Below are 27,734 nucleotides of genomic sequence, written 5' to 3' on the forward strand. Positions count from 1 at the left end.
CCCGTATTTGAACTGGGGATTCATTCCAGAGCTTTGCCGCAAGGTATCTGAATGACCGGCCGCCCATCTTGGCTAGTTTAATGCGGGCACTACTGTCCCTCAGAACGCAACGTGCGTCGGGGAACGTAGAATGAAAGGAGTGGACATAACATTGGGGGGGGGGGGAGAGATTTTAAATGCTAGGCATAGGGTTTTAAAATGGATCCTTTTATCCACGGGAAGCCAGTGGAGTTTCGTGAGAACAGTGGTCACTGACTTATGACGAGGGAGGCCGGTCAGAGCTCTGGCGGTGGCGTTCTGGACTCACTGGAGTCCAGATTTCTCTGCTACGTTTGCCCCTAACAAAAGGGAGCTAGCGTAGTCCGGCCGCGAGAGGATGGCTGACTGAACCACTAGTTGGCGGGTTTGGTGGTCGAAGAATTTTCCCACAGACAGGCGCAGCGACACTTCAATGGTCAAGGGAGATTGGCCCCAATAGAGCACGCATGACCGGAGGAGGTACGCGCACCCCAAAAACACCATAAAGTCAGATGCCACATGAGTTAGGACCATAGAGCAAATCAGAACACAGCACACACAGTGATCACGCACTCCCCAAGCCAGACATCTGGACACGTTACCCTCTGGAAACATTGCGTCCACATAAGGTCGAGGCCCACCTGGATTATTCATTAAAAATAATATATGACCCCAGAGGCAGCAACTTATATTCCTCGCCATACAAGGATCGCCAGAATAATTTTCCTGCCAATAATGAACTTTCTATAAGACTGCTACAGATTGACTGAAATTTGACCCTGTGCCTGTAACTGTTCTTCCGGCCGCTACGTTTAAACGAACTAACGGTTCCTGTTTTGCCAAACGCCTCTTGTCTCTTGTTTTTCAAAGATCTTTCATGTTCAAACAACACCATGATATAGATGCCGTTCTTACAAGATGGAGGAAACATCTGGCGCTCTGTAACTATGGAGAGTGAACATCATTAAGATGCTGGCTCTTCCGAAGGTGATCGTCTTGTTTAACACTAAACCACTTCCTTTCCCCAAAAAGATTTTGCAGAATTCGCAGGGGAGGGTCGGAAGCTTTGGGCATCCAGGGGAGCCGGGATCTCAGGAAACAAGATCTGGGTGAGACTGAAGCAAGGGGGGCTGGCTCTGCCGGATTTTCAAGCCTAGTTTTATGCTTTCCAGTTTAAGAATTCCCGACCCTTGGCTGGCGAGCTAGATAATTCTTACATGGGTCAATTTTATAGAGCAATGTTTAAGCATTTAGGCCTGAATATGTTTTTTGTTTAAGCAACTCATCTTCAGGCAAAAGTGGAAGAGGAGCTATGAAGGCTGGAAGAGGCGGACATCATCGAGCGAGATTATGGGCCACTCCTTGGGTTTTCACAACTGTTGTCACCCGGAAGCTCCAACAGCCAGGAGACGAGTGGCTGCGTGTGGCCATGCACCTCCTAACAATTAAAGCCTAAGGGAAAATCCCTGGAAGCAAACTATATTAATCCTCACACCACTCTTCATTCTTACTCCCCAGACTCTTATTTGATCCACTTCTCTTGTCAATATATTCAGACTAAAATGTAGCGCTTACAATGTTTTTATTGATCAACACACAAAGTTTTTTATCATAGCAGTTAAAATTTCGGAAATGTCTCCGAAAAGGTATACACAAAAAATGACCACAGTTAAAACAGTTTACCTAATAAAACATTTAATTTCATTTCATCTCCACAGAAGACACCTTCTCCGCAAACAGGTAAAAAAATATCCAAAAAAAGCAGCACAAAATTATGAATCACTGTCTTTACCCCCTCTCGCTAACACAATTGAATAGTGATATTTATCCTAAACTTGATCCAATAGCCTTATACGTTTTTTATGGGAAACTTAATACATCCAGCAGCAGGGTACCTCTGAACTATTAACATCGGTTAATTCCCTATGTTCAACACCATCTCCTTCTCCTCCTTCCACCCGTACCAGGCAATCGAAGGTCATGCCAGTGCCCAAAGGAAAAGATCAGTCAAAATAGAGAAAAAACACGTAGCGCTCCCAAAACAAGCCAACAGATTACCAAGCAGGCTAAGAATAGGAACATTATGAGCAGGGAGGGCCTGTAGTTATGCCTCTAGTTTCAGATAGCTATAAGGGGGGTGAGGACAGCACTAGTTTACCAGCAGGGGTGCTAGGCCTCGACTGTCCCCAGGTGACATCGGACACTTTAAAGCAGTTAGAAGAGAGGATATTAGCAATAATTCATCCTGTGATGGCAAAGCTGGATGCAATTGCAGTAAAGCGAAGTACAATAGAGAAGCACCTAATTAAAGATCCACCTAACTCTAGGGCTTTTAAGGGTTGGGGGGGGGAAGATGGGTGACGTGATATCGACAAAGCAGACGGGGGGGGGGGCATTACCGAATATACGCCATCGAACAGGCCCCCGCCAACGATAAATCTCAATCATACATGCACCTCCTAAATCAGGCATGCCAAAGAGAACAACATATCACGCCTACAAAGGATGGACCAATAAATGAGATCAAAGGAGCTAGCTTGTTCTCCAAAACAGATCTTAAGTCAGGGTATCAACTGCTGATGCTCAACCCCACTTTTTGATATATCACGACCTTCTCCACACACCTGGGTCTGAGACTATGCACAAGATTAAACTTCGGAATCTCCAGTGTCACTGATGTTTTTGAGAACACCATCCAGAAAGTTCTCTACGGATTGACTGGAATAATTAACATCTGTGATGACATCTTGGTGTAGGCACACAATGTGACAGTCATTATTGTGTCCAAAAAGTCCTACAGTGCCTTCAAGCGGCCTCAGGCTAAACTCTGCAAGTGTGACTTTCCAAATCTTCAAACAGAATTTGTAGCAGAAATGGTGACTCCGAATCCCAATAAAGACAAGAAATCTGTACTCACAACAACTTTCATGACTGGTGTAAGACGTTTCCTAGGCATGATGACATACCGTGGTAAGTGCACAAAGAACTTGACAGCCTTTACGGATCTAACCCAGGCACTTACAAAGACTGATGTCAAGCAATGGTCATAGAGGGTAGATAGTGATTTAACAGACCAAGCATGGGACACTGCTGATCTGCCGCTTCTCCAGGCCCCGGACTCCTGCCTCACGACTCTCCCTGCTCCATTCAGGAACCAGAGCCAGTGCCGCCATCAGCGTCAGGGAACTAAAGTTCCCAGCAACCTCCAGGAGGTGGGCCTGGCCCTTTTACGCACCTCCGCAGCAGATTAATTCCTGCTGCGGCTCCCATCTCGCAGGATTTGTGCGGCCAGTGCCCGAGCAAAGCCTAGGCAAAGGGTGAGCCCATCCATGCCCGTCAGAAACAGAAGGAGGCTGAGCCACCCCTATTATGCCCACAGTTTCAGTTACAGTGCTATGTGGCCTTGTCTCCCCTGACACCGTGCCCGACGCTCTTCCCTCAGCCCAACCTGCACCAGACTCCCAGTAGTTACTGTCCAGCTGCGCCCCTCTTCACCCTGGTAGCCTGGGCCGGCTGCACTTGACCTTGTAGTCTGGCTTCTTCCCCTTCCCTTTCGCCCTGCCTGCCCGACCTATCCCTTGCCCCCGGCTCTGCTGGGAACTCCCTTCCGCTGCCTGCAGCCATGCCGCTCCATACACCTCGCCTCCCGCATCACTCCCCGTCGTGCCTTCCATCTACCCCTATGGGCACCATTGGCACCCTCCTGCCACTAACCCAGGCTCTGGCATGGAGACCACAGCGCACCCACGCGGCAGACGCACAGAGTGGGTATGTCGTGCATGGACCTCGCTCTGCTCTAGGTCTCCACCCACCACGGACTGCCTGTGCCTCACATCAGACGAACTTAGAGCCATGGACTCCGGATGCCAGAACAACTGCTGAGCCCAGGCCTCACCCAGGACCACCGATGGCCCTTTCTCCTGCCAGAACTGCCGATTTACCTGCACCAGAAGAGAAAGAACTGACACCACGTTAATCAGCCACAGCAAGTCACTCACACTCAACAGCAGGGCCGTGGCCAACCCCTTCAGAGAGATTAACTGCCTGCTGAACAACGCACGCTCTCTTGGAAAAGACGCCACAAATCTGGAAAACCATCACCACCCCAGACACTGTCTTCATAACAGAGACCTGGCTGAACCCCGCATCAGCACCCAGTATTGCCACAGCCATACCAGACAGATGCAAGATCACGCACCGAGACCGGACCAATAGAAACCGCAGCGGCACAGCCATAATAAACAAAGAGACTCTCAAATGCGCAACCACCACAGACAACACTACCCCCTTCATGAAGCACCTCAACTTCTAACTCCAAACGAACAGCAAACCCACGATCGGAGAAACGCTCGCCTACAGACCTCCGGGACTCGGCCCTCCCTTCTGCAACCCCATCTCAGACTTCCTCGCTCCTATAACCTTTGCGGTGATAGGAGCGATGGTTAGTCACCGACCCCACTCACATCGCAGGAGACACGCTTGACCCTATCTGTACACCCACAGTAAAGAGCTCACCTGGACCGACCACCACTGCATCCACTTCATCATCTCAGAGCCCCTCAACACCCCCACCTCCACTGCCTGCGAACATGTCGTAGCCGGTCCAATGCATCAGAACAACGCTGGATCAACACCCTCAACTTTCACCTACCCACCTCCATAAGGACACGGAATAAGCAGTGGACAACTTCACTAACTATCACAGCACGGGCGGGTGAAGTCGCCCTGAGTAATCCTACCAACCCCAAGAAACAAACACAACACCCATCAGGAGCTGAACTAGTACACATGTTCTGGAGCTGCCCCCGAATAGGAGTGTACTGGAATACGATAACCAGGATATTACACACATGCACAGGTCAAGCACTACCTTTTGTATACCTCCTGAATCAATTCAGGAGGACGCCTGCCACCAAAGTAGTGTCTAGTTTCCTAGACTTGGGGATAATAGTAGCTAAAAGGCTCCGAACTAGACGGTGGAAAGTGGCGGACCCACCACATGTCGGGCATGGCATCACTTATTGTTAGCATGGGCCAAGGCAGAAAGCATCTATATCAAGCGTGAAGAAACATTAGGACTGCGTCGAGAACCCATAGCAGCATTTTGGGACAACCTCTTAAATGAGCTGCAACAGATAGAGGGCGGTGACCCTGAGGATTCGCCTGGTCGAGACGTGGGCGAATATATGTTGCGAACCATACATAGCGCTAACGGGCGTACCATGATATTCCATGGGTGTACGCAGAACACTTAAGAATGTGAATAAGCGTGGACACTACGCAAAGGGGACGTTGAGTAACACAGCAACAAGGAAACATTACGCAAACATGCCCGAAGATGGAGAGATAAGTTACCACGGACAGGTCATTGTTTTTGTTGTTCTCGTTTATTCTGGATTCATCTGTTCATAAGCCCAATGTGTCAGGGCTGGAAGGACTCTTGCAGAGCATTGCAAGTGTTTAATTTATAACTCACTATACGTTATTGTAGCTCTAAATAACAGTCCAAATCATGAGGAAACTTCAGAGGATCCAGAACACAGCGGCCAGGCTCATCCTCAACCTCCCCAGACGGACGCTTATAACCCCTCACCTCAGAAACTCCACTGGCCCCCAGTCATGAAGAGATCCCAGTACAATACAAGTCATACAAGGCATCACACAATGAAGGGCCTGCGTTCCTCAACCAACGCATGACCTTTCACCAGCCCATCAGGACACTCCGATACGGATCCCTCGCTGCCACCTGTCGCATCCGCCGGACTAACAGGGGCGGCCGCTCAATCTCCCATATGGCAGCCAAGACCTGAAATGACCTCCCCCTGCACCTTCGAACCAGTTTATTTGTCATAGGCCGCTTGAACTTCCATACTTTGCACCTTTTTGGGCCACAACAGACAAACAGCCAAGGCCGCACGTCCCTTGTTAAACTGACTGGAACCTCTGTGTTGAAACGTGCAAATATTTTATGTGGTCCACCACCATCTTTAATTGTTTCGTTAAGTGATCCAGAAGGCGTGTATCTGTACAGGTTTTGATGTCTCATTAAGCTCTGTTAATAATGAGTTAGCAAGACCAGCCAGTAAACAAGCACCTCATGGGGAAGGTTTGGAAACTTATTTACAGGTTTAAGGATTGACATGAGGCCTGTGGAAGGATGCCTCTGGAATGGAGACACTCTACAGGAAATCAAGATGTGGGGGGCAGTCTCTGGAGGTGAGGAAGTGACGGCTGGTGTCTGTCCCTCCCACCATTGCCCACAGGAACGGAGATGTGTGTGGACAGACGGCCTCTCCAATGGTTTGCCCACGGTGCAATCGTTGTAATGAAATGTCTCTTTATCTTATCTCAGAATTGAAAATTGACAATGATCTGATGCCCCCGAACCACACCCCATGTTTTCAATGAAGTACGACATGACGCTGAACCACTGATGTTTATTGTTTGAATCTCTATTGCTACCAAAAATGATACATAAAGACCATAAAAGAAAAGGATGATTGAAATGAGGTTTTGGAAGACACACAAGGAAGTCTCTGAGGATTTGGTGCCTGGAATGAGTGGTCAGTGAGCGGGGAAGAGGTTTGAAATGAGGCTTCTAAAGATTCAAGAGGATGCCACGGACTGGAGGGAGGTCACTGCAGACTGGAGAGAGATTTCTTAGGACGAGGAGCAGACCTGAGGATTACAGTGAAGTTTAAGAGAAATGGACGAGACCTCTTCTGATTGGAGGGAATTTACTAAAGAATGAGACCTGAATATGGCTTTATTTACATTTGAATGCTGTTTGGAAATACAGAAGGGATGTTTTGAAGACTGGCAGCGTAGTTAGGAAACTTTGAATTCGTTTTTCCACAACTAATTGAGTAAACCGGAGGGGAAGTTTCCAGAATGTGCATTAGTTTTCTGTGTGTACAGGGAACTCTTCTGAGGACTTGCGTTAGATTTTATAGATACAAATAGGTTTTGTGAGGACAGCAGCTCATTTCTGTAGCAATTATTTCAAGACTCAATGGAGTTTTCTGATGACTCGCAGGGATTTAGGAAAACTTAAGAGCTTCCTGACGATACAAGGAAGTTTTCAGAGGAATCAAAGGTATTTTCTGAGGACTTAAGGGTTTTTGTTGAGGATAGAAAGTGATTTTATGAGGATCTGTAAGTTTCCTAGCACTTTGTGTGAGCTTAGTAGTGGCAGTTACACACTGCAGCAGCGAGACCTGCTCCTTACACACTGAGAGGAGGATAATAAACCAGCCTTACCTGCTTAGGGTGCTTCTGACATCCTGCAAAACAGAGAAACAATCAAAGTGAAATCAGTTTCCAGAGAAGATGTTAAAGTTATTGCAGTATTTTTAGGAGTGAAACACTTGATCTATGATTAGAAAACGTTGGCTGCGGTCACATGACAAAGCACATTCTGTGGCATCGCATGACCCAGCACAGAGTGTGACATTCAGAATGACATCAAATGACACAGCAGAAACTGATATTCTGAATGGTAATGACACAGCACAGTGTCATTCTGAATGGAGTCACAAAACACGGCACATTCGGATATTCTGAATGGAGTCACTTGACACATTGTATGATGTTCTCAGCAGGGTCACATTCATGGGCATTATTTAGGGCTTGCCAAGGGTTGCAGCTGCGACTCCTGGATTTCCCCTTGTGACCCCTGGCACTGCTTGTGCGACCCCTGGATTTAGAGGTAGTAAAATCAGTGCCAAGAAGACAGAGGCAGCTCGCCCTTATGAGAGTTGTGCTACACTTTCGTTTTCTGCCACTTTTTTATTACATTAACAGTGAATAATCTTCCAGAAGTCCTTGTTGTAGATCCTAGTGTGCCAAGTTTTATTTTACTAATAGTCAAGTCATCATGTATTATATGATCAATTAAAATCTTTACAAATTAAAAAAAAAGAATGTAACAATATCTTTACATTCACAATTAAAACCAGACAACATTGAGGAGGAGCCTAGCTAGCAACCACGATGGCCGCCTGATTCCTCGGCTCCGCGGACCGCCTCGCTGTTCTCCCGTCTCCTGCCTTATCCTCCCAGATATCCTGCCTTTCATCGGTGATTTCGGAGTCGGGAGACGAATCCGGTCCCGAGGGTGTGCCAATCTTCGGAATCCGTGCAGTGACGGTGACGGGGCGCCCTCGCCCTTCCCTGATGCCTCGCGGCAGAGCCTAGGTCTTTGTTCTGCGCTTGTGGCCGGCCCCGAAAACGGCAGCGGCGGCCATCTCGAGCTGGGCGGCGCCGGCCGCTGAGGAACGACTGCTGCCTATGATTCCCGGCCGCGGCAGCCCAACTTGCTGCGTTGTCCCTCAGGCTGCTTTCAAGCATGAGAATGCCACATTGTATCGTCATCCCGGCCTTCCTTGATACATTCTATCTTCCTCCGTGGTGAACGCCATCTTAGAAAGCCGCCATTCGCTACTGGCGAGAGATTGCCTCACGGTGCCGCTGGACCCCGCTTATTGTTTTCATCGCCTGCTATCGTGGGAGTTGCAGGAATGGACTGGACTGCCCTAGTGCCCCCTGTCTGGTTATGTTGCTGCGAGCGCCGGCGGAGTGCTCGGCTGATTGCAAGAGACGGTGGCGTCCGGCTTCTGGACATGGCGCCCGCCTGTAAGCGATGTGTGCAGCGGCAACTCCAAGATCGATTCGCTCCCTGGGATGGTGGCATTTATTCTCTAACACTGACTACGGAGGATTTACCCGACGTACAGGGAATCGCTGCACCTTTAATTTCTGAGACGCCCCTGCGGATTGTTGACGTCCTCGTAGCCCTGAGTGATCTGCGTGCTGCCCACTGTGCTGCTGCCAAAGACCTGGAGGACCGGCTGGCCGCCATTTCCCCCAGTCTGCAACGGTCCGACCAAACTTGTCCGCGAGTGCTGGGCGCCGCGCCACATCCTATGCCCTGTTACCGCGGATTGCCTATCCAGTTGCCCACGAGTGCGCCGCTGGCGCAGGATTTGACCCCCACCGAGTCAATGCGTACGCTAACTCGGAAGACGTCGGCTGTTCAAGGTCTCACGCGGCTGCGAGGGACTCTCCTACAAAAGCCGCGTCCGGCTACCTCACTGTTGTCCACTGATGGATCTTGTCATCTTCCCCTGGAACAGGCGCTATTGCTCGGCTTGACTTTCTTTGGCGGCCTAACGCTACGTGGTATTCCTTTTGCTACACTTCTTTTATGCTGGGCTCTGTGTTGGACACTCCATGGCGGTCATCGCTCCATCTTGCCGCGGCCGTTTGGTCTGCCTGCTCCGTCCGGGATGGCTATCGTGCAGCTGGACTCTGTCTACACATTGGACCGTAAAGGGCTGGGTTGAGGCTGCTTCTTTTTCCCTGGCCTGCTGAAACTCTTATTGCTGACATTGTACTACATGAACCGGGAATTCGAGTGCTGGTTTGGTATTGGTCTTGGGGCTCGGGGATGGCTGATCGTGGTTGCGCGTATTGATTGCTTTATATTTCTTTGATATGTCCTCCTCCGCTCTTACCGGGAGGTATAGATCAGGTTTCTCTGTTCTTCCTCCCTAACTCTTTCCCTTCTGTGGGTTCTCGGGGCGACAGGCACGTTCTTGGGGGGGGGGGGGCCGTAGCCTCTTCGACGTGCAGGGTGGGGGGGTTGGGGCTTGCTTTCTCTCTTTTTCTTTCTATGGCCTTTCTTCTTGTTTTCTCTCTTGTTCTCTTCCTTTTCTTTTCTTCATATCTTGGGTCAGACGGGAGGTGGGGGTTTAGGGTTTTTTTTATTTTTCTGAGAAGTTCCTTGCGCTTTGTGCCTATGTCCTTACCATATGTTTTTTGACTGTAAGACCAGGATACTGATTTTTATCCATAGTTACTGTATGATTGCATATCCTGCTTTTCCTTCCCTCTTCTGCTACCAATTGAGGGCGCATATCCTATTACGCAGTTCCCCATGTAATGAATGCCTCTCTCCATGTGCAGTCGGATCCTTTTGTTGCTAGCTTGTAGTTATCCCTCCCATATCCTGTCCTATCGTGTTAAGCTAGGTTGCAATCTCTGACATGTTACATTGATTGGGCGGGCGCTAACTGGGGCGACATGTATCTTTATGCTTAGCTATCCTGTTCGTAATGATCCACTTCTGTATTACTATAACGATGTTCACTTGTGGTTATCCTGCTAAGTAGTTCGCCCACTCCGCTACCCTGTCTGACTCTAGGACGATTCGTCAAAATTATAAAACGAAACCCTCTGTATCCTCCTCCGGTGTTCCCTTGTCAGTTTATTGCAGAGCTGCCCAATTTTTTGCCAACTGTTACAAGCAAGGCGCTCCGGAAGATTGTATATTGTCATAGCGGCCGGCCAGCAATGGTTGTAGGCTGACGCTGTGTACTATGTCTGAGATAAATAAAGGTTTTCAAAAAAAAAAAAAAAAAAAAAAAAAACCAGACAACATTGATGGGATCCCTTTTAGCTAATAGTATTACAGGTAACAGGCGTTGCAGGAGGAAGTATTAACAGCAGGGATACAAGAAGAGTGTTCTTCAGAAGAGTAAGGTACGAACAGAAGCATTACTAAAAGAGTGCCATGAAGGAGCAGTTAAGAGCCGAAGGGGTAGAACAGTGCCCTGCAGGAGGAGGTCCAAGAAGAAGGGATACTGGAAGAGTGCCCCGCAGGAGGAGGTACAAGAAGAAGGGTTACTAGAAGAGTGCCCGGCAGGAAGAGGTACAAGAAGAAGGGTTACTAGAAGAGTGCCCTGCAGGAAGAGGTAAAGCCAGAAAGGGGGGCAGGGGGGTGACTAGAAGAGTGCCCTGCAGGAGGAGGTGAAGCCAGAAGGGGGGGCTAGAAGAGTGTCCTGTAGGAAGAGGTACAAGAACAAGGGGTACTAAAAGAGTGCCCTGTTGGAGGAGGTACAAGAAGAAGGGGGGACTAGAAAAGTGCCCTGCAGTGTAGTTTAGTTCCTATATTCCAAATAGGCTCTGTGCATTGGAATAATATATCCTGCAGCTTAGACGCAGGCGTGAGATCCCCTGGGTCTCTACCGAATATATTAGACTTAATTGGGAGTGCCAGCTAGCTCCGAGGTCACTAGAAACTTTCTTCAATTCACAAGAAGGGATTAGTTTCTGACAACCGCATAAACATGACATCTTTGTTTCCTATTATTAAGAAAAGCAATATCTAGAGTCGCGGAAACAATAGATAGCTAACTCACTCAGTCAATCGTGCATGCTTCGTTTCACCAGAGCGGCTGAGAAATTAGAGAGACGGGCGTTTTCAATAAAAGAGGTTATTTATTGAACAGTCTTCTTTCTCAAGCATTGAAAATGAACTGCTACTATGAAGTACAATGCATATAATACGAACAGTATTATAAAATAGTACTGTAAAAGTATGATATGGGTGTTAAGCCATAAAGTGCATAAAAGGTATAAAATGTATAAAATACATACAGTAATAAAGGATGACTAAAAGTACTCAACTGGTGCTTCTGAAATACGCCTACCCCGGTGTACCTAACCTAAGTCTAGTACGAGGGAGGGAGTATAAGAGGAGGAGTTTTAAGTCTAGGGTTTCTTCTGCCAGGGATCTAATTCCAAGAATTCTTTAAGAGGGCTAATCAGCTCCGTACCTTTGGTTTCAGAATGAAGGAGGTCTTGTATCTCGCTCTCGGGACTCGATCTCCCAGATACCCGCAAGGTTAAACTGGAAACACTGGAACTGGATTTCTCGGCAAGGAGAAATGCCAAAGCCTCGCAGTGTGTCTGCTGGAGGGTCGGCTCTCCTCGGCACCTGCTGCTGCAGGGCGTCGGGCAAGTAGATAGTCGATCTGATCCAAACCATTGTGTGTTTGATTGGGCAAATCAAGGCATATTTATACTTAGAAGGTGCCGAGTTAGACGCATGTTTGGACTTAATAACGTCACTCAAAGGCTCAATTCTTGGAAAATGCTGAGAGTTCTAGGAGAACTTAATATTCAAGCAGGGGGAAGTCCCGGGCTGCTGAAGGCGGGTTTTTCCAAGAAAACGTTAATTCTTGGAGCTTAGTGAAAGTATCCCTGCCGTATTTGGGCTGCATGGTTTGGGCCAAATATGGTAATGATTTGTATGCCTTTATAAGGATATGATAAAATAGACCTATATAAGGGCATGAATCGGGATTATTATATTAGGGTCTTAGATTCATTTACAACATCCACTCCACGATTTTAAGTTCAAATAAGCTAACCATGTAGGCACTGAACATATCTAAATCTAGTGTTTACAATACTACCCCAAAATACATAAAGAAATGCATTTGAACTGGGTATACAGAGAAAAAACATTTAGCATTTCTACAGTATGCACTTTTACTTAGGTGAAGAATTTCTAAGCATATAGTTTTTGTCTAAATATGCAACTGAAATAATCATGGAATTACATTTTTATAAGCATTTTTGTGTGTATATATATATATATAGGTCATGTGATCAAGGGAGGGATCTCCCGAAACGCGTCATGGGCGAAATAAACGTATGCACTGGAAATTATTTTGGGTCTGCGCTGGTCTTTTTCGAAGACATTGAAATTACGAGACGAGGTTGGATTAATATATATATATACTAGCAGCCCGCCCCGGCGTTGCCCGGGGCAGAAGAGGGCTGCGGGCAGCATTTCAGGCTTGCGTGCTCTCCCGCCCTGGCCCCCGCCCGCCACAACGTTGTCTGTGTCCCGAACAATGTCGTGGCGGGCGGGGGCCGGGGCGGGAGTGCACGCAAGCCTGAAATGCTGGCTTCCCCTACCCCCGCCTGCCCTGTGTCAGTGCTCAGCAGCCCGTGCCTCCGCCCGCCCCGTCGCCCGCCTGCCCCGACTCCTTACCTCAGCCTCTGCTCCTCACCGCCGGTCCAGCTCCGCCGCTCTGGAACTCACCACCTGTCCGCCGCCGCTCCTCCCCCGCGCCATGTCCGCCTCTCTGCTCCGCCGCTGGCCTCACGTTACTGCTCCTCCCCCGCGCGCCATGTCCGCCGCTCCTGGGACGCTGCTCCTCCCCTGCTCCTGACGTGACGACGCACGTCGCGGCCGGCGCTACTTTGGGGAACTATTTCTTTTTATATAAGTTTTTTTTAAAATTTTTAACGCCTATGACCATCTACACACCCTGCCAATTTCAACGGTGTATCGGGTGTGTAGATTGGCGCTGTGGTTCCCGAGTTTACCTGGCTCAAAGGTGAGAGTTCTCTCTTTATAATAGTAGTATAGATAACACTTTCTTTGTGTACTCCTCCATGTTTAGATGTCATTGTGTTAAACCCATATGAAGGGATAGAATGCCAACATGTCACTGCTGTGCCTCATTCTCATGTTATCCCACATTGCGAGGTGCTGAACTTAGAATCTGACGGTAATTCCACACCTGTTAAATACCGCACCAAACAGTATCGTATTTACCGGGTGGAATATTGCATTCCAAATAACGGCCCACTTGAAAATGAGGTTCTAACAGGCATTCCCTTCTCGCTGTAATCCTTCAAATGCACCGGTAAATGGACTTCTTGCTATGAGTTATAGCGCTGGCAAGTTTCAGAAAAAATGGTCTTGCTTAATGTGTCTTTAAGCAGATGCATGGAATCACTGTCATTAATTGGTTTCAGTTCACGTGACTGATGTACCACGAAAAACATTCTTCTCTTGTAGCTTGTTTCGTACTGGCACATTTAACCAGTCGTTTACTGCCATCTAGTGGGCACATTGCACATAACTGGCGGATTTTCATGGAACTCGAGGTGAATGGATTTCATTTTCACCCTACGGAGTAGGAGCACTGCCCATTCTGCACTATTAGCTGGATGGAAGGACGCATTAGCGAGGCAAGATCGTGGCAAAATGTGTCAGTCTAATTATCTCAAGCGCCTTGCACGTTACCGCTCCTCCCCCGCGCGCCATGTCCGCCGCTCCTCCCCTGCTCCTGACTACGCACGTCACGGCCGGCGCTACTTTGGGGAACTACTTTTTTCTTTTAATTAACTTTTTATATAAGGTTTTTTTTTATTTTTAACGCCTATGACCATCTACACACCCTGCCGATTTCAACTGTGTATCGGGTGTGTAGATTGGCGCTGTGGTTCCCGAGTTTACCTGGCTCAAAGGTGAGAGTTCTCTCTTTATAATAGTAGTATATATATATATATATATATATATATATATATATATATATATATATATATATATATATATATATATATATATATATATATATATATATATATATATCTCTAAGAAGACATTATTACGTACAACTGACCGACCCAAATAAAGAATTAACTTAAAAAATGTCTTCTAGTTTTTGGTCCTTGCAATTCTAGCAACTTCTTCCTGCCTGTTCTAATGCTGGTTTGTTATAGTTTTATTTTTTGTTATGGGGGGTTGGGGCGGGGGGGGGGACAAAAACGGGAGGTTGGAGGCTGGAAAATAGTACCGGAATTACAACATGAGCAGCAGACAGACTTTAGGAGAGAATCAAAAGATGGCAGATTCTGAGGGAAGACTGAAGTGGTGCTGAGGAGGTGGTGTGCTGATGCTCAGGTGATGCTCAGGTGATGGTAAATGATACTCAGGTGGTGCTGAAATAAGGTGAGGTAGTTCTGAAGTGGCGGTGTGCTGGTGCAGAGGTGATGCTGGGTGATACTGAGGTGGTGCTGAGTGATGCTGTGGTGGTAAGTCAAGCTGAGGTGGTGGTGCTGCACTGGTGCTCTAGTTGTTCTGAGTTGGTGCTGTTCTGGGATGATACTGTGCTGATGCGGCGGTAGTGCTGATGCTGAAGTGGTGCTGCATTGGTGCTGAATTGATGCTGAGGTGGGGCTGTGCTGATGTTGAGGTGCTGTTGCGCTGATGCGGAGGTGGTGGGCTGGTGCTGAGGTGGAGCTGTGCTGATGCGGAGTCTGTGGTGGGCTGGTGGTGGTGCACTGGCGAAGTGGTGCTGAGACGGTGCTATGCTGATGCTGAGGTGGTGCTTAGGTGACGCTGAGTGACCCTGAGGTTGTGCGGAGTCATGCTTTGGTGGTGGTGTTAAGCTGGCGCTCAGGTGGTGCCGAGTGATGCTGATTTGGTGCTGTGCTGATGGTGTGCTGTTGAAGTTGTGCTGCGTTGTTGCTGAATTGGTACTAGAAAAAAACTGACAGCAAAAGCTGATGCAAAGTAGAAAAATATTGCACTATAGTGGTTTAATGTTCCTCATACGGAAATGGATAATGGCACTACATATTGCGGGGAGCGACTCTACAACAATTTTCTCAACTGCGACCACAGCAACCACTCCTGCTACCCTTACCATGCAGAGTTTAGTATGGATGACAGTACAGTCGAGGAATAACAGCTGAGGATGTCACTAGCCAGCGGACAGAGAGCACAGCACATACTAGTGTGGGCGGCAGGAGCAGGCACGGACCCAAGGTACCCACATCGCAGGCAAACAGAAATCGCTCGACGCCACTGCTAGCTAGACAAACAGAAGACCGCTGCTGGCCACAGCAAAACAGCCACAAACCAGGTCATGTATGGGGTACAGACCTCTATTTGAATACAGGCAGCACAGCCAGCCATAGACAGAGGAAAGCCAAGAAAGCAACCTGGCCAGTTCGACGGCATCGCCAGTGATTTGTCAACAGAAAAGAAGGGATTGCTGATAAGACCCATGCCCACGGCCCCTGAAACCGGGGCAGTGGCGCTATACTAATGTCACAACTAAGAGTCGCTCGGGCCTCAATTGCTAACCCAAAGCGGAGCCAGGCAACGCAGCCAAGTGGAGATCCAAAAGTGCAGCCGCATCTTGCAGGTATTGTCCACCGTGTGGTAATTTGAATAAAGCCACAACATGACAAGAGGCGGTGTACTGCAGAGTCCGGAGGGAGTCCAAGCTGCGTTCATCTGCACCAACACACAAATCAGAAAGGACAGAATGGATGGATGAATGAATGAATAAACTGTGTTAATTTATGGGCAGTGTGCAAGCGGCCTCAACCCTAAAGCCGGGGCACAACGAGATCTCTTCATCCACCAGCTATACTGAACGCTCACGATATTTGACGACAGCTAATGGATGCGGAAAATGAAGCGAGTAAAACCACAGTACACCGGTAAGTGAAAGCAATCTGCTGTCCGTCTATGACCGCGTGGGCGAGCTGCGCGTGCCTGTACTGCTGCAGATGAGAAATCATAAACTGGGAGAGATACTAGGCCAGGTGAATCCTTGGGGGGAGGGTGGGTACATTAGCCCAGCACACCCCTATTCTGTGAGGGCATTCCTCCACACCTGACCTGCCATAGGCCAGGCAGAAGCGTAGGGACAGGTATTAGACCAGGTGAGAACCACCAACCTTTGGCAGGACCACTGCACAGCATGGGCACTGGAAGTAAGGGTGGTCCAGCAGCACAAAAATAATCATGTTGGAGTCCAGAAGGTAAATGAGCAAGATTTCGGTTTCTCTGGTCACATTTGCTGTGCGTTTAAAAACAAAGGTCAAATGTCATGCTATGACTTCTGACAAACCTCTGCTTATTAAGAAACTTGTATTTACTTATAATTCTCGGACTTAAAGAAGATTTTCTAAAAGTGACATAGGAGGACAATCTTGTTATGGTACCACAACTTAAAAAAACTGATATCCTTCAACTTTTTTCCCTTCAAACACACAACAAACTTTAAATAATGTAAATAGACTAAACATAGGATTCAAAATAGCTCAACAAATAGGATAGAGCAAACAAAGCACACTTTTTTGCGATTCTGAAATGTGATGAAAACATATTTTAATAGGATTAAAATAAATCAGGGCCGTTTACTTGGTGATTGACGCACGTGACAAATATCCGCTGATTATCTTTTCGGTGCTCTGTAGTATACTAGTAAAACGGCATGTCTATGCAGATGGAATATCCATTCCAATGAAAAATGTGCTGTCTGTAAGTGACGGTGTGCAACCACAACAGTGTTCTAGAATGCACCAGCAGCTACACACCACACTGTGGTATCTTCCTTAACAAAACCCCCCGGTGCCCTCGCGTGTGATGGAGCTGCTCGCGGTGACATCACTTAGAATGTCACCGCGACCAGCGTTCCAAGGCGAGCGCCGGGGACAGTGTGACAAGAGGCTCCCGAAGCGGTCAGGCTGTGGCTGAGGTCGCAGTGTTAACTTATCTTGAATAAACGAGTTTGGTTCACCAAACTCTCCCTAAGTCTTTGAACTCAGTTCACTCTCCGTACCGACCACAAGCCGTTAGTGGAAGTATTCAGTAAGAAGGGTTTGGATGCCATCTCCAGCAGGATAAGGCGGTGGGTGGTCAGCCTTCAAGAATACACATTCGATGTCGAGTACGTCCCCGGAACGCAAAACCTCGCAGCTGACTGTCTGTCCAGACTCGTCAGTGATGGAGAAGCGAGAGAGAAGCAAGTCAAGACGGATGAAGAAGAAGAGGACCTTCAGATGGTGAACCAAACTCGTTTATTCAAGATAAGTTAACACTGCGACCTCAGCCACAGCCTGACCGCTTCGGGAGCCTCTTGTCACTGGGTCCCCGGCGCTCGCCTTGGAACGCTGGTCGCGGTGACATTCTAAGTGATGTCACCGCGAGCAGCTCCATCACACGCGAGGGCGCCGGGGGGTTTTGTTAAGGAAGATACCACACACAGCTTTACCGCTCTCCTGCTGAATCGGCGCGGTACGTTTGCTAGACTTGTTTTTGGTATGATGCTTGGATTTTTCACAATCGCTGAGACTTTAGTGATGCAGCACCCCGCTCTTGAATTATTCCAGCACCACTGTTGCCCGGTGGAGGCCTACACCGATAAGGACCAACCAGGGAACCCAACTACACATGGGAAGAGCTCCCCGGGGGTAGATAGAGGCAGAGGGCCAGGTGGGGCTGGTGGTGCCAGCCAAGCAGCAACGAGGGAAGGACTGGCAGCCAGGCCTAGGAATGCTCATCTGTACCGCGTCCATACATTCTACATCAGAGCTATAGAAACACCTACGTTAACGCACAGCTCTGAGACGAAGTCCTGGTGCGATTCCCTCTATCCGGCTACGCCATGTACCGGACAAGGCAGACTCGGACACGCCGAGGAGGGCCGGGCCGATACAGAGAGCTGCCGTTCACATCGACCAGCAGAAAATGGGTCCGGACAGGCCCAGTGGCAGGAGCCTGTCATCAGGGGAGCATTCCTGCGCCACGTGCCACCTCTGGGCAAGACAGGTCTCGGCGTGCGCCACACGGCACCCACTTTCACTGCGGACACGCCTGCCGGATACCTCACGGCAGCACCGAGCAGCGGAGTCAGCAACCTGTCAGCAGCCGCATGGACAGGCCCTGGCTGGAATAGGGCGAGGGTGCCCTACCAGCAAGGTGTGAGCAGAGAGCAGTGCGGGCTGGTCAGCGTCACCGCCCCTTCCACAAGTGCAGACTGGGCAGGGCCGCCATGCCCAGTGTCATAATGCAAAATCATGGGGCCCCGCTGCAGAACGAAATCAAGGGGCTCAGAGTTCCCGTAGCTCTCAAACATTCATTCACCTTGCTCTGAATAGGTTCCCTGAAGGTCGGAGGCCCCTGAAGTGGTGTGCCCTGCTGGGGCTGGTGTTACGCCCCGGACCGCACCCCTTCAAGTAAAGCATAACAAGAAACACCAGTACTGACGGCCCGTTTAGCAAGGTTTGAGCAGAAAGACAAGTGCAAGCTGGACTAGATTCCTTCTAGTGCGCTAGGTTGAGGAACCAGTGCAGAGCCTTTCTGCCGCAGTACGAGAACTATGCAAACATGGCGGACGGACATCCCTGAGGTACGAGAAGAGACTAGGGCCTGTTGCACAGGGCCTGCCAGACAAACGAGCGCAGACGTCCCCCTTTCCCAGGCATACTTCAAGACTAACCAGTGCATAACTGTTCTGCGCCCCACCAGCGAGGGGTACCCGCCCTTCTTGGGGTCTTAAACTCAATATTTCCCAATATATAACCTCAACTATAAATAATAAATATCCCTCGTGGACACCATACGCCATTACGGTCCGATCTATGGTGCCCTGCCTCTCTGCAAGATGGGTTCAGACGCCCACCAGAGCAAAACGGGCAGAGTCCTCACCTGGCATAGAGGGATGCCAAATAGTGCAGAGGTCCACGCCCCCTTTCAATGACACGGATACATGTTCCCGTGCTGACACTGATAGTTATGCTAAGCAGTTCCCAAAACCCACTCACGAACACACCCGTGTCCGCTCTCCTGGTCAGGCATGAACACCACACGCCTCGTCGGACTCCACCGTATCTGTGTACAGAATACCAGAACTGTACCCATTTTAACGGCATGATTCTTAGGCGGTCTATAAAATCACCATCTGGCAAGAAATACCTTATACCCAGTTTCTTTTTGTAGAAGAAAAGTGCTAACTTTTGGATTTCCTGCTACTTTGGAAACAAGGAGGGTCCACTGCAATGCCTCCTTCCAGCAAGAAGAACGAGGCAACAATGACGAAAACCGCAGGCACACAAAAAAGAAAAAAGGGGCGGGAACATGATACTGAATCCCGCCCCTCTAGGACTCCCTGACCTGCCTCATGATTGCCAAGGCAATATTTCTGAAAATATTGTCGTGCTACCGTAAGGCAGGTCATGGAGTCTTCGAGAGGCGGGATCCGGAGCAGACAAATCTGCTAAACAGGAGCTTTTTCCAATGGCAGGTCTCTGTTTCGGGAGGCCTGCCAATGGAAAAAAGGGGCGTGGCTTCACGCCATACTGAAATCCCCTGCTCACAATATCGCTTTGCCTGCAGCAGCTGCGCTGCAATGCAGGCTTCGACCTAAAAATGGCTCTTAAATACAGAAGAAAAGGTCGAGACCATTTCACAATATAACAGGTTATATCAATTGTACTATTAATAGGTAACAAGGCCAAATAGTTTTTTTTGTCAATGTTCAAAAATAAAATGAATTTCTTGTTCTCTAGGAATAGTTCTACTTTAAGCAGATTAGTCTGTGCCAAAAACAACAAAACATTTTCAATCTGTTTTGAGGAAGGGAAAAAAAAATATTGTTCCAAAGTCAAAAGTTTATGTTTTGAAAATTGAAGGCCGAATTTCAGAGTTCAGGGAACGCTGTGTGTATGAATCAAAAGTTATTTTGGGTGTCAGGAGAAAACATCAGGTCGTCTAGGCTGGCAAAGAAATCGTCTACCACAGTAGCTGAAAGTGGAACCACTTGATCTAGCAGATCAAATGTGCACAGATGAGAAGCATTGCCGTCAGATGATACCTGTGTGCCTGTCGAATCTCGTATCTCACCTTCAGTCAGACTTAGTGGTGGGATCTCAATGAATGCCGTCATCAGGATTTGTAGCCGTTGGGGACAACACAAAGCATGAGCCGTTACCGGACCTAGCAGGGTGTCGACATCCGATGGCAGGATTGATTGAAGTGTAAGACAATTGTCTAACACGCATTCCTCTATGCAAAGCAGGCATCGTAGAACAGGTAAAATATAATCTTGCCAGATTGGTCTGAACGAGAGAAGCCATGTCGTATTCAGATCTCTTAAACAAGCCAAGCCGAGAATCTGTGTTATTCTCTCACGATACCTCTGGGCATGGACCGTTTGTTCCATGATGTTCTGGGTATCGTTGGTTGCCGGACTTGCCATATCGGAGCAGAAGAAATAAAAAATAGTATTCCTGCTAAGAGTCCCAAGATGAGAGGCAGGCCGCCAAACACAGAGCTCAGCATTTTTCCAAATTTCGTGCGGACTGCTTTAAATGGTGCTAACAGTTCCGAAAAAAGTGTCTTAAATACATGTGTGATGCCACTGGTATCAGACATGTTTAAGATTTGGCTTAACACTTCTGCGAAATGTACAGGGCAGTTTGTTGATAGTAATGCAGATGTCCTTGCAACTTGCAGATCATACGTTTCTTTTGATGATGTCAGTGGCACAGATTTTTGTAAAAGAATAGCCTTTAGTCTGCTCAAAGTATCAATTCATATAGAAGAGATATTCAGTGAAGGCCATATTGCCGTCTCACTGTCGGACTTGCGAGTTGGATACAATACTTGCATACAAGTGACCATGGACGACACACTAACCAGATAAACTTTTCCTGGCACCATGCCACAGCAGCTGTGATCATTTAACATAACGTAACTGCCATTGGATAGCTGCCTAAAAACGGGTTCTATCCGTGTGGAAGGAGGCATGAAAGGTTATTCGCAGAACAGTTGCAGGCTCCGGGTAAATTAATACCTTGGCACAGAAGTGTACCACTTAGTGAATTTTTACAATTTTTCCCACTAAGGAATACTTCCTTCCCTTTGTTCCAACATTTGTGTGTGTATGGTAGAGTCCATGTTGACTTAATGTATTCTTTACCCAACCTTTCATACAGGCCTTCTGGCATATGCTGTAGACAATACTGAAAGTGGAAAATCGTCACTGGTATCATTATGGTGCCATGAATTATCCATTCGACTACAGGTTTCTCAGAAACTGTCAATGGTAATCTTTCCAGTTTTTCAATGCTCAGCACCGTATAGTCTGCTCCTCTTTGTGCCACAGAGATTTGTTTATCTGTAAGGCTAAACCCAGTAAACAATGACGTTGTATTGATTAGCCTCCATGGCACGTAGCCTGAATGCAGATTTTGCAGTGTCCAACCTAACTGCATAATAGAACGTAATTGAGACTGGCCGTGTTGTAACATTAGCAAGTCCTATGTCTATAGCAGAAAATACAATGCTGTCCAGTGAATATATTCTGGAGGACAGAGTAGTTAACCCATTGTCCACTACAGAGAGAGCTTTCTCCAAGTTAATACGATCAATTTCTCGTATTCTTTCTGCAGTTTCTAATTGTGTCACTTTCCAAGCTTCGTTGTACGCAGCATATATACCGGTATATATGGAACGTTTCTGCCGTGGTTTGCAAGGTCCCAGTAAGAATTCTCGCAAATCATTGCTTTCTTTAAGTAAAGTTAAGTGTTGTTTAATTTCTGGAAGTGTAGAAGTTTTCAGCCATTCAAGGCATAGCTTCCCTACACTATATGTTGTCACTATCCCTGGATGTGGTCTCTGCGAGTATCTTGGATCTGGCCTGCTAAATGTAAACCCCTGTGCTTTGTTCAGGAATCTATCTTGACAGTTGTTTGTGTCTGTGGGCCTGATGAACCATTTTTTCCAATCAGGACTAGTTCTGTTATTTGTGAAAACATATTGTACGTCCATCTCTCCCTCTGATGTATTTTTATTCTCAGATATTGGCTTTGGTATACACGGTTTATTTAAATCTTTTATTTTTGCTAATCCCAGACAAGATGTTTGTTGCACGGTGTCATTCAAAAACATTATTTGTTCAGGTATAATGCAGGCTCTGAATAAAGCTTCCAGACCTTGCGCCTGGCATTCTTTTGTGCCCCAGACAGTTTTTGTCTCTATGTTGTCTTTCCAGAAGTCGTAACCTAATGTAGACAACTTAGCATTAAAGTCTATAGAATACATTTGTTTAGTATTGGTCAACATTGTTTTCATTCCGGTCTTATTCATATTTTTTAAATAAAACTTTTCTGGATCTGTAACATTAAATCCTGAGAAATAAGGACATTTTTCAATAAATGTTTTAGAGCTGCCTTTTGGTTGCGTTGGACAATGTTCCCATTGATTATATTTTAAAACATTTCTAGGGTTTGCAGATCTGTGCAAATAGTGATGACCAAAATGATTATAACAATACATTTGTTCATAGTCTGATACCCCTTCTAAATAGTCATGTTCAGTGTATTTTGCAGACATTTCTAAATCATACATCATATTATTAATAGTCTCAAAGTCCCAATCATCAGAGAATGTGCTTGGTGTTGCAAAGTCATTCAGAGAGACCTTAAACTGATGTGGAATCCTCAGCATTTCCACCGGGCCATATATATCATAGTCGGTTTTATCCCATGCTATACCGCCTGGTATAGGGATGGCTGTGATGTTCACTGATGACAGGTCCCTTTTTTCGACATGAGATGATTTGTGAGGTTTTAGGACCAAGTTGATTTTCTGACTTGCTGTGCCCATTGTACTGTATTTTCCATCTATCATTTGTCCCAATCTTAAAACCAATATTAGCCAGAGCAGGAGGAAAAATGCACCTAAACCAAACCAAAATTCAATCCATGGTGAAACCAGGTATATTCTTTCAAGTTGATGAAAAAGTTCAGTTTACTCTTTCAGAGTTTTCTTTGCTCTTTTTTCATCAGGTTCACTGGGATCCTCAGAAAAGTTATCAAAGTTGATGAAGTATCCAGATGCAGTTCTGTCAATTGTTTGGATGGCATCGGGGTTTTTCGAAATCGCTGTAACAGATCTCTCCTTCATCATATTAGTGTATTCTGGTGCTACATCATTGTAGACTGGTGTTTCTGGTCCAACAGTTATTTGGGTCTCAAGAGGTACGAGTTCCATTACTTTGTTGCTCAGTCCTTCCTTTCTCACTGCAGGTTTATCAAAGGTGATAAGTCTTTCAGTTTGAACCTCTTGGATCGTAGCAAGATTTGGCTGTCTGCTACATTTCTGGAGTCCACTTGGCCTACTTATTATTGGCCACATGTTGTTGTTTTACCAGGTCGATGGACACAACTCTGTTCTCCTTTTTACCAACAAGAGGCGGTAGTACTAGGGGGCGTGGCTTGGCCACCAACAGGAATGGACGTGTGAGCACGAAGCTCTGTGTCCACCTCTAGTTTATCTTGTTCAATTTTGCCCTGCTGTCTCTGGAGGGCTGGCCATCATTGCCTCCAGCTGCGTAGCCCCTGGGAGCCGTCCGCTGTGGCGAGTGCCAACCTGCAACACAACGTTCCTGCGACGCTTAGCCCTCGAGGCGTGGTTGCGGGCGGCCTGCTAGGGGATGCGGATACCCCCAACGGCCACTCGACCCCTGGGACCACAGTGAGTAGCCTAGCAGTGGAGTCCGACTGACGCGGGGGGCCCTCGCTGATGCCTTGTAACGGGGTCGGGACGGGAGGCCGGGAAGACTGGTGGACCCCTGATTATTCCTCCCCTTCTAACCTACAGACTGGAACATCGAGGGATGATTGGGAGCTACAGCAGGAACCGATCGAGGAAACGTACACAGGTTCCTTTAAGTGGGCGTACGACGACGGCGATGAGGCCCCGCCTCCAACTGACGTGAACACTCATGGATGGATGAAAACAGGGGAAGCCCTCTACGCGGCGTGTGACGACATCGAAGGATCGAGGGACGGAGAACGCGAGGAGAACAGGACGGAAAAACAAGGAGAAGACAGAGGAAACGGAAGACCAGAGCGCGGAGGAGAGCCAGGAGGCCAACGACCCTGTGTTCCGCCGTGCCACACTCCCGAGGGAGGAGTGTAGCTTAGTCAGGTACAGCGGCGTTGGGCGGCCTAAGTGGGGAGAAAGAGTGCCCCTGTAAATAGTGTATAGATCCCCGTGTGAGACTTTCCTCCGTAATATCCGATACCCGCTACCCGTTTCCCGTTTCCCCATACCTTTCCCCTCCCTCTCTTCCTCACTTCACTCCTCCCTAAACCTGAGCACAAACCACGAGAGTGACTGAATACAACACCGGTGCTCCCTCACAACCACTGGGTCCCCATTGGGTGGAGAACAATCTCAGATAAGCGACTAACGGCCTCCCTCTGTCCGTCTTCTTTCCCTTGGGTTCCGGCGACGCTGCACCTGGGAAGGCGACCCCCGAGGACGTTCAGCGCACAGAGCAACCCGCGCAGAGAAGACCATCACCACGGATAACCTAGATTTTGCCAGGGAGAGACTAATGTACCGAACAAGACGTACTATAAAAATAAAGCCGCGAGCTGGTGCATTTGGCCTAGTCCCTAGTCCCTGGCTGAGATCACTGGCGGTGTTAATCGGCTGCCCGCCTGCATGCGATCATACCTGTGACTGTACTTGCTGACCTGGAGTGCCGGCGAGCACCGGGTGCGGGAGTCATACATTCCGCGCAGTTGTCCCGGTGCTGGCCCCTGCGGCCCCGGTTGAGGAGTGGGGCAGTCCGCTGGTGACCCTCGACAGCCCGTGCCAGCAAGGGGGACCCAGGGGTGCTGACGGGGATCCACCTCTGCTGCCGGAGGACGCTATTAACGGAGGGCGGTCTCTGGGCCTCGCACCCGGGCGGACATTGATTTTGTGAGTACTGGGCCTTGACTACCTGGCACGGGCCCCCCTGCATGGCTGAAGGAACGACAATAGCTCGCCACCGCCTCAGGCTTGCAGCGCAGCTGATTGACTGAGATTGGCACGGTCATGGAGGCCTGGAGGGGTTTGGTCTTTCCCTGAGACGCCAGGCGAGCGAGGCCGACTGTGCCCACCTTGGAGCCCTGAGGGCCGTCCGGCGCGGCAGAGAGGAGTCTGCTGTTCGGGGAAGCCCTATCGCCTTTGTGGTCGGGGATACAAACTGTTGCTGTGCAAGGGGTGCTCCTGGCGGACCTGTCTTGGGGGGACATTCTCAGACGCAGGGCCGGTGAACTACATGAACATTGGCATAATGGGGAAACCGCGCCAGAAACCGGGATGCGATGCCCACTGACCCTGCGGTGGACCTACCAGAAGATCGCGACCTGGGCCTATCTGGGGACCCCACGGCGGGACTGCAGCAGCGCCAGATGGAACGGATCCTGAAAGCCATTGCCGACACGAGGGAGGCCTTACTTCACGAAATCGCCCAGGTGTCCACTGGTCTGGGACTCTTGTGTGCAGACCACAGGAAGCTGGTGGACCGTGTCACGCAGGCCGAAGTCACGCTGGCTTCGCTGGCACCGGCTCACAAGGCGACGGACGCCGTCCTGGGGGACCTACAGAAGAGAGTACAGCTACTGGAAAAGAGGGCAGAGGATGCAGAGGGCGCAACCGGCGTAACAATATACGCGTGGTGAGTTTGCCAGAAAAAACAGTGGGGACTGACATGGTGAGCTACCTGGAAACCTGGATACGCGAGCTGGTCGCTCCTGAGGGGCTGACTCAATTTTACACACTGGAACGGGCTCACCGGGTCCCGGCCCGTCCTCTGGCACCGGGGTGACCCACTCGACCAGTTGTAGCGCGCCTTCTGCACAAGAAAGATAGAGACACAATCCTGCAGAGAGCTCAAGCGATGGGGCCCTACCAAGTGGACAATGCACGTGTCTCCATCTACCCCGACTACTCTTTCGAGGTGCAACGCCATCGCTCCTCGTTTCTCGCAGTGAAGAAGGCTCCTCGAGAAGAGTGTATACGATACTCGCTCTTGTTTCCAGCCCGCCTGCGGATAATGATGGATGGCAAATCCTCCTTCGATAATACTCCTGAGGAAGTGTGGAACTGGTTGGAATCTTACAAAGCCGGGACGGATGCTCACAAAGCAACTGGGGAGCTACAGAACACTGCACCCAAACCTAGGCGGAGTCGACGAAACAGAGGACGAACGGCGCGGGTGCCCTCGGAGTCGCGAACGGAACTGGAACGCAAGGAGGCCCTCAGGGCGGTTTCCACTATTTCCAGGGCGGTGACCTCTACTTCTGCAGTGGACTCCGGGTCTCAGAGGGGATCGGCTGATGCAACATCTGAGGGCTCAGGGGGCAGTGATCAGCCGCTGCCCCATGTCACGCCGCGAACTGCAGATGGCCTTTTGGACTAGTGACCCCGGTGCCCCCCTCAACATGGTATAGTACGAGACTGTGCTTAAGTGCCTGGGGCAGGGGAGGGAAGGTGTGGTTTTGAGGGTTGTAGGCCTGACGCGATGATGGGGGCAACCTCCGCTTCGAATTCTTTATGATGGCTGCCTAGGACTATGGGACATCAGGGGAGTTATTTGGGAGGTTGGGTTACCAGATCACGAGAACTTCGTTGTCCATGCTACTGAGGTGCTAAACCCCCCTCGCTCTCACACTAGTTGTGAGACTCTGGTGGCTACCAGAGACTTTCTTTAATTGGGGATTTTGTCTTTGGATGGGTGCCTGCAGTTTAGAGCCCGTTCTGGGGGTGGGTGGGAAGGGGGTTTGGTGGGTTTTGTTGGGGTTCCATGGGATTGTCAGTGCACCGGGGATTTGATGAAGAGACCATTTACATGTATGCTTTTGAATGGGGACCCTACCTGAACTGAAATGTATCGCCTGGAATGTGAGGGGATTGAATACCATGATAAAGCGACACAAAGTGCATGCCTATTTGGTGCGCAGGGGGTCCAGGTAGCTTTTGTGCAGGAAACACATCTGGATCAAATTGAGGGGCGGGCCTTGCAGCACAGGTGGAGGGACCAATTGTTTTATACTACCTTTTCAGCTTTTGCACGGGGGGTTCTGATATGGGTGAGAGCGGGAGTCCCATTCCAACCCCTGACTACAATGGTGGATCCCGAAGGGAGATTTGTGACAGTGCAGGACCGACTAGATGGGAGGGACTTAACGCTATGTAGTGTTTACGCCCCGAATGTAGAGCAGGCGGCCTTTTTTGCACGCTTATCAGGTAAACTGGCAACGGTCTTGGCGGGCACGATCCTACTCGGGGGGATTTTAACTCTGTTGTTGATGTGGAGCTGGATAGGTCACACCCACCACTGGCTCAGTCCACGGTGCACAAGGTGGCGAATTCGAGGCGAGATCGGCAAGACACATGGGGTCTGGTTGACACTTGGCGGACACACCACCCTACTGAGAGAGACTATTCATTTTTTTCCGCAACACATGCCCTACTAGACAGTGTTTTA

At 48.8% G+C, this 27,734-nt stretch overlaps 1 protein-coding gene across 2 annotated transcripts in view; it reads right to left on the bottom strand.

Annotated features, from left to right (window-relative positions):
• Nucleotides 1–27,734, bottom strand: part of LOC147710159 (E3 ubiquitin-protein ligase TRIM11-like) — a 185,771-nt gene that overhangs the window by 84,071 nt on the left and 73,966 nt on the right. For both annotated transcript variants that reach the window (XR_015295850.1, XM_086920853.1), the window contains exon 4: nt 7,279–7,301. Coding sequence is in view for 1 of the 2 variants with exons in the window: in XM_086920853.1 (XP_086776979.1) it covers nt 7,279–7,301 (23 nt within the window). In the remaining variant the exon portion in view is untranslated. The remainder of the gene's footprint in view (nt 1–7,278; nt 7,302–27,734) is intronic.

The sequence above is a fragment of the Lissotriton vulgaris genome, chromosome 5 (assembly GCF_964263255.1).
Source record: "Lissotriton vulgaris chromosome 5, aLisVul1.2, whole genome shotgun sequence".
Taxonomy (NCBI): Eukaryota; Metazoa; Chordata; class Amphibia; order Caudata; family Salamandridae; genus Lissotriton; species Lissotriton vulgaris.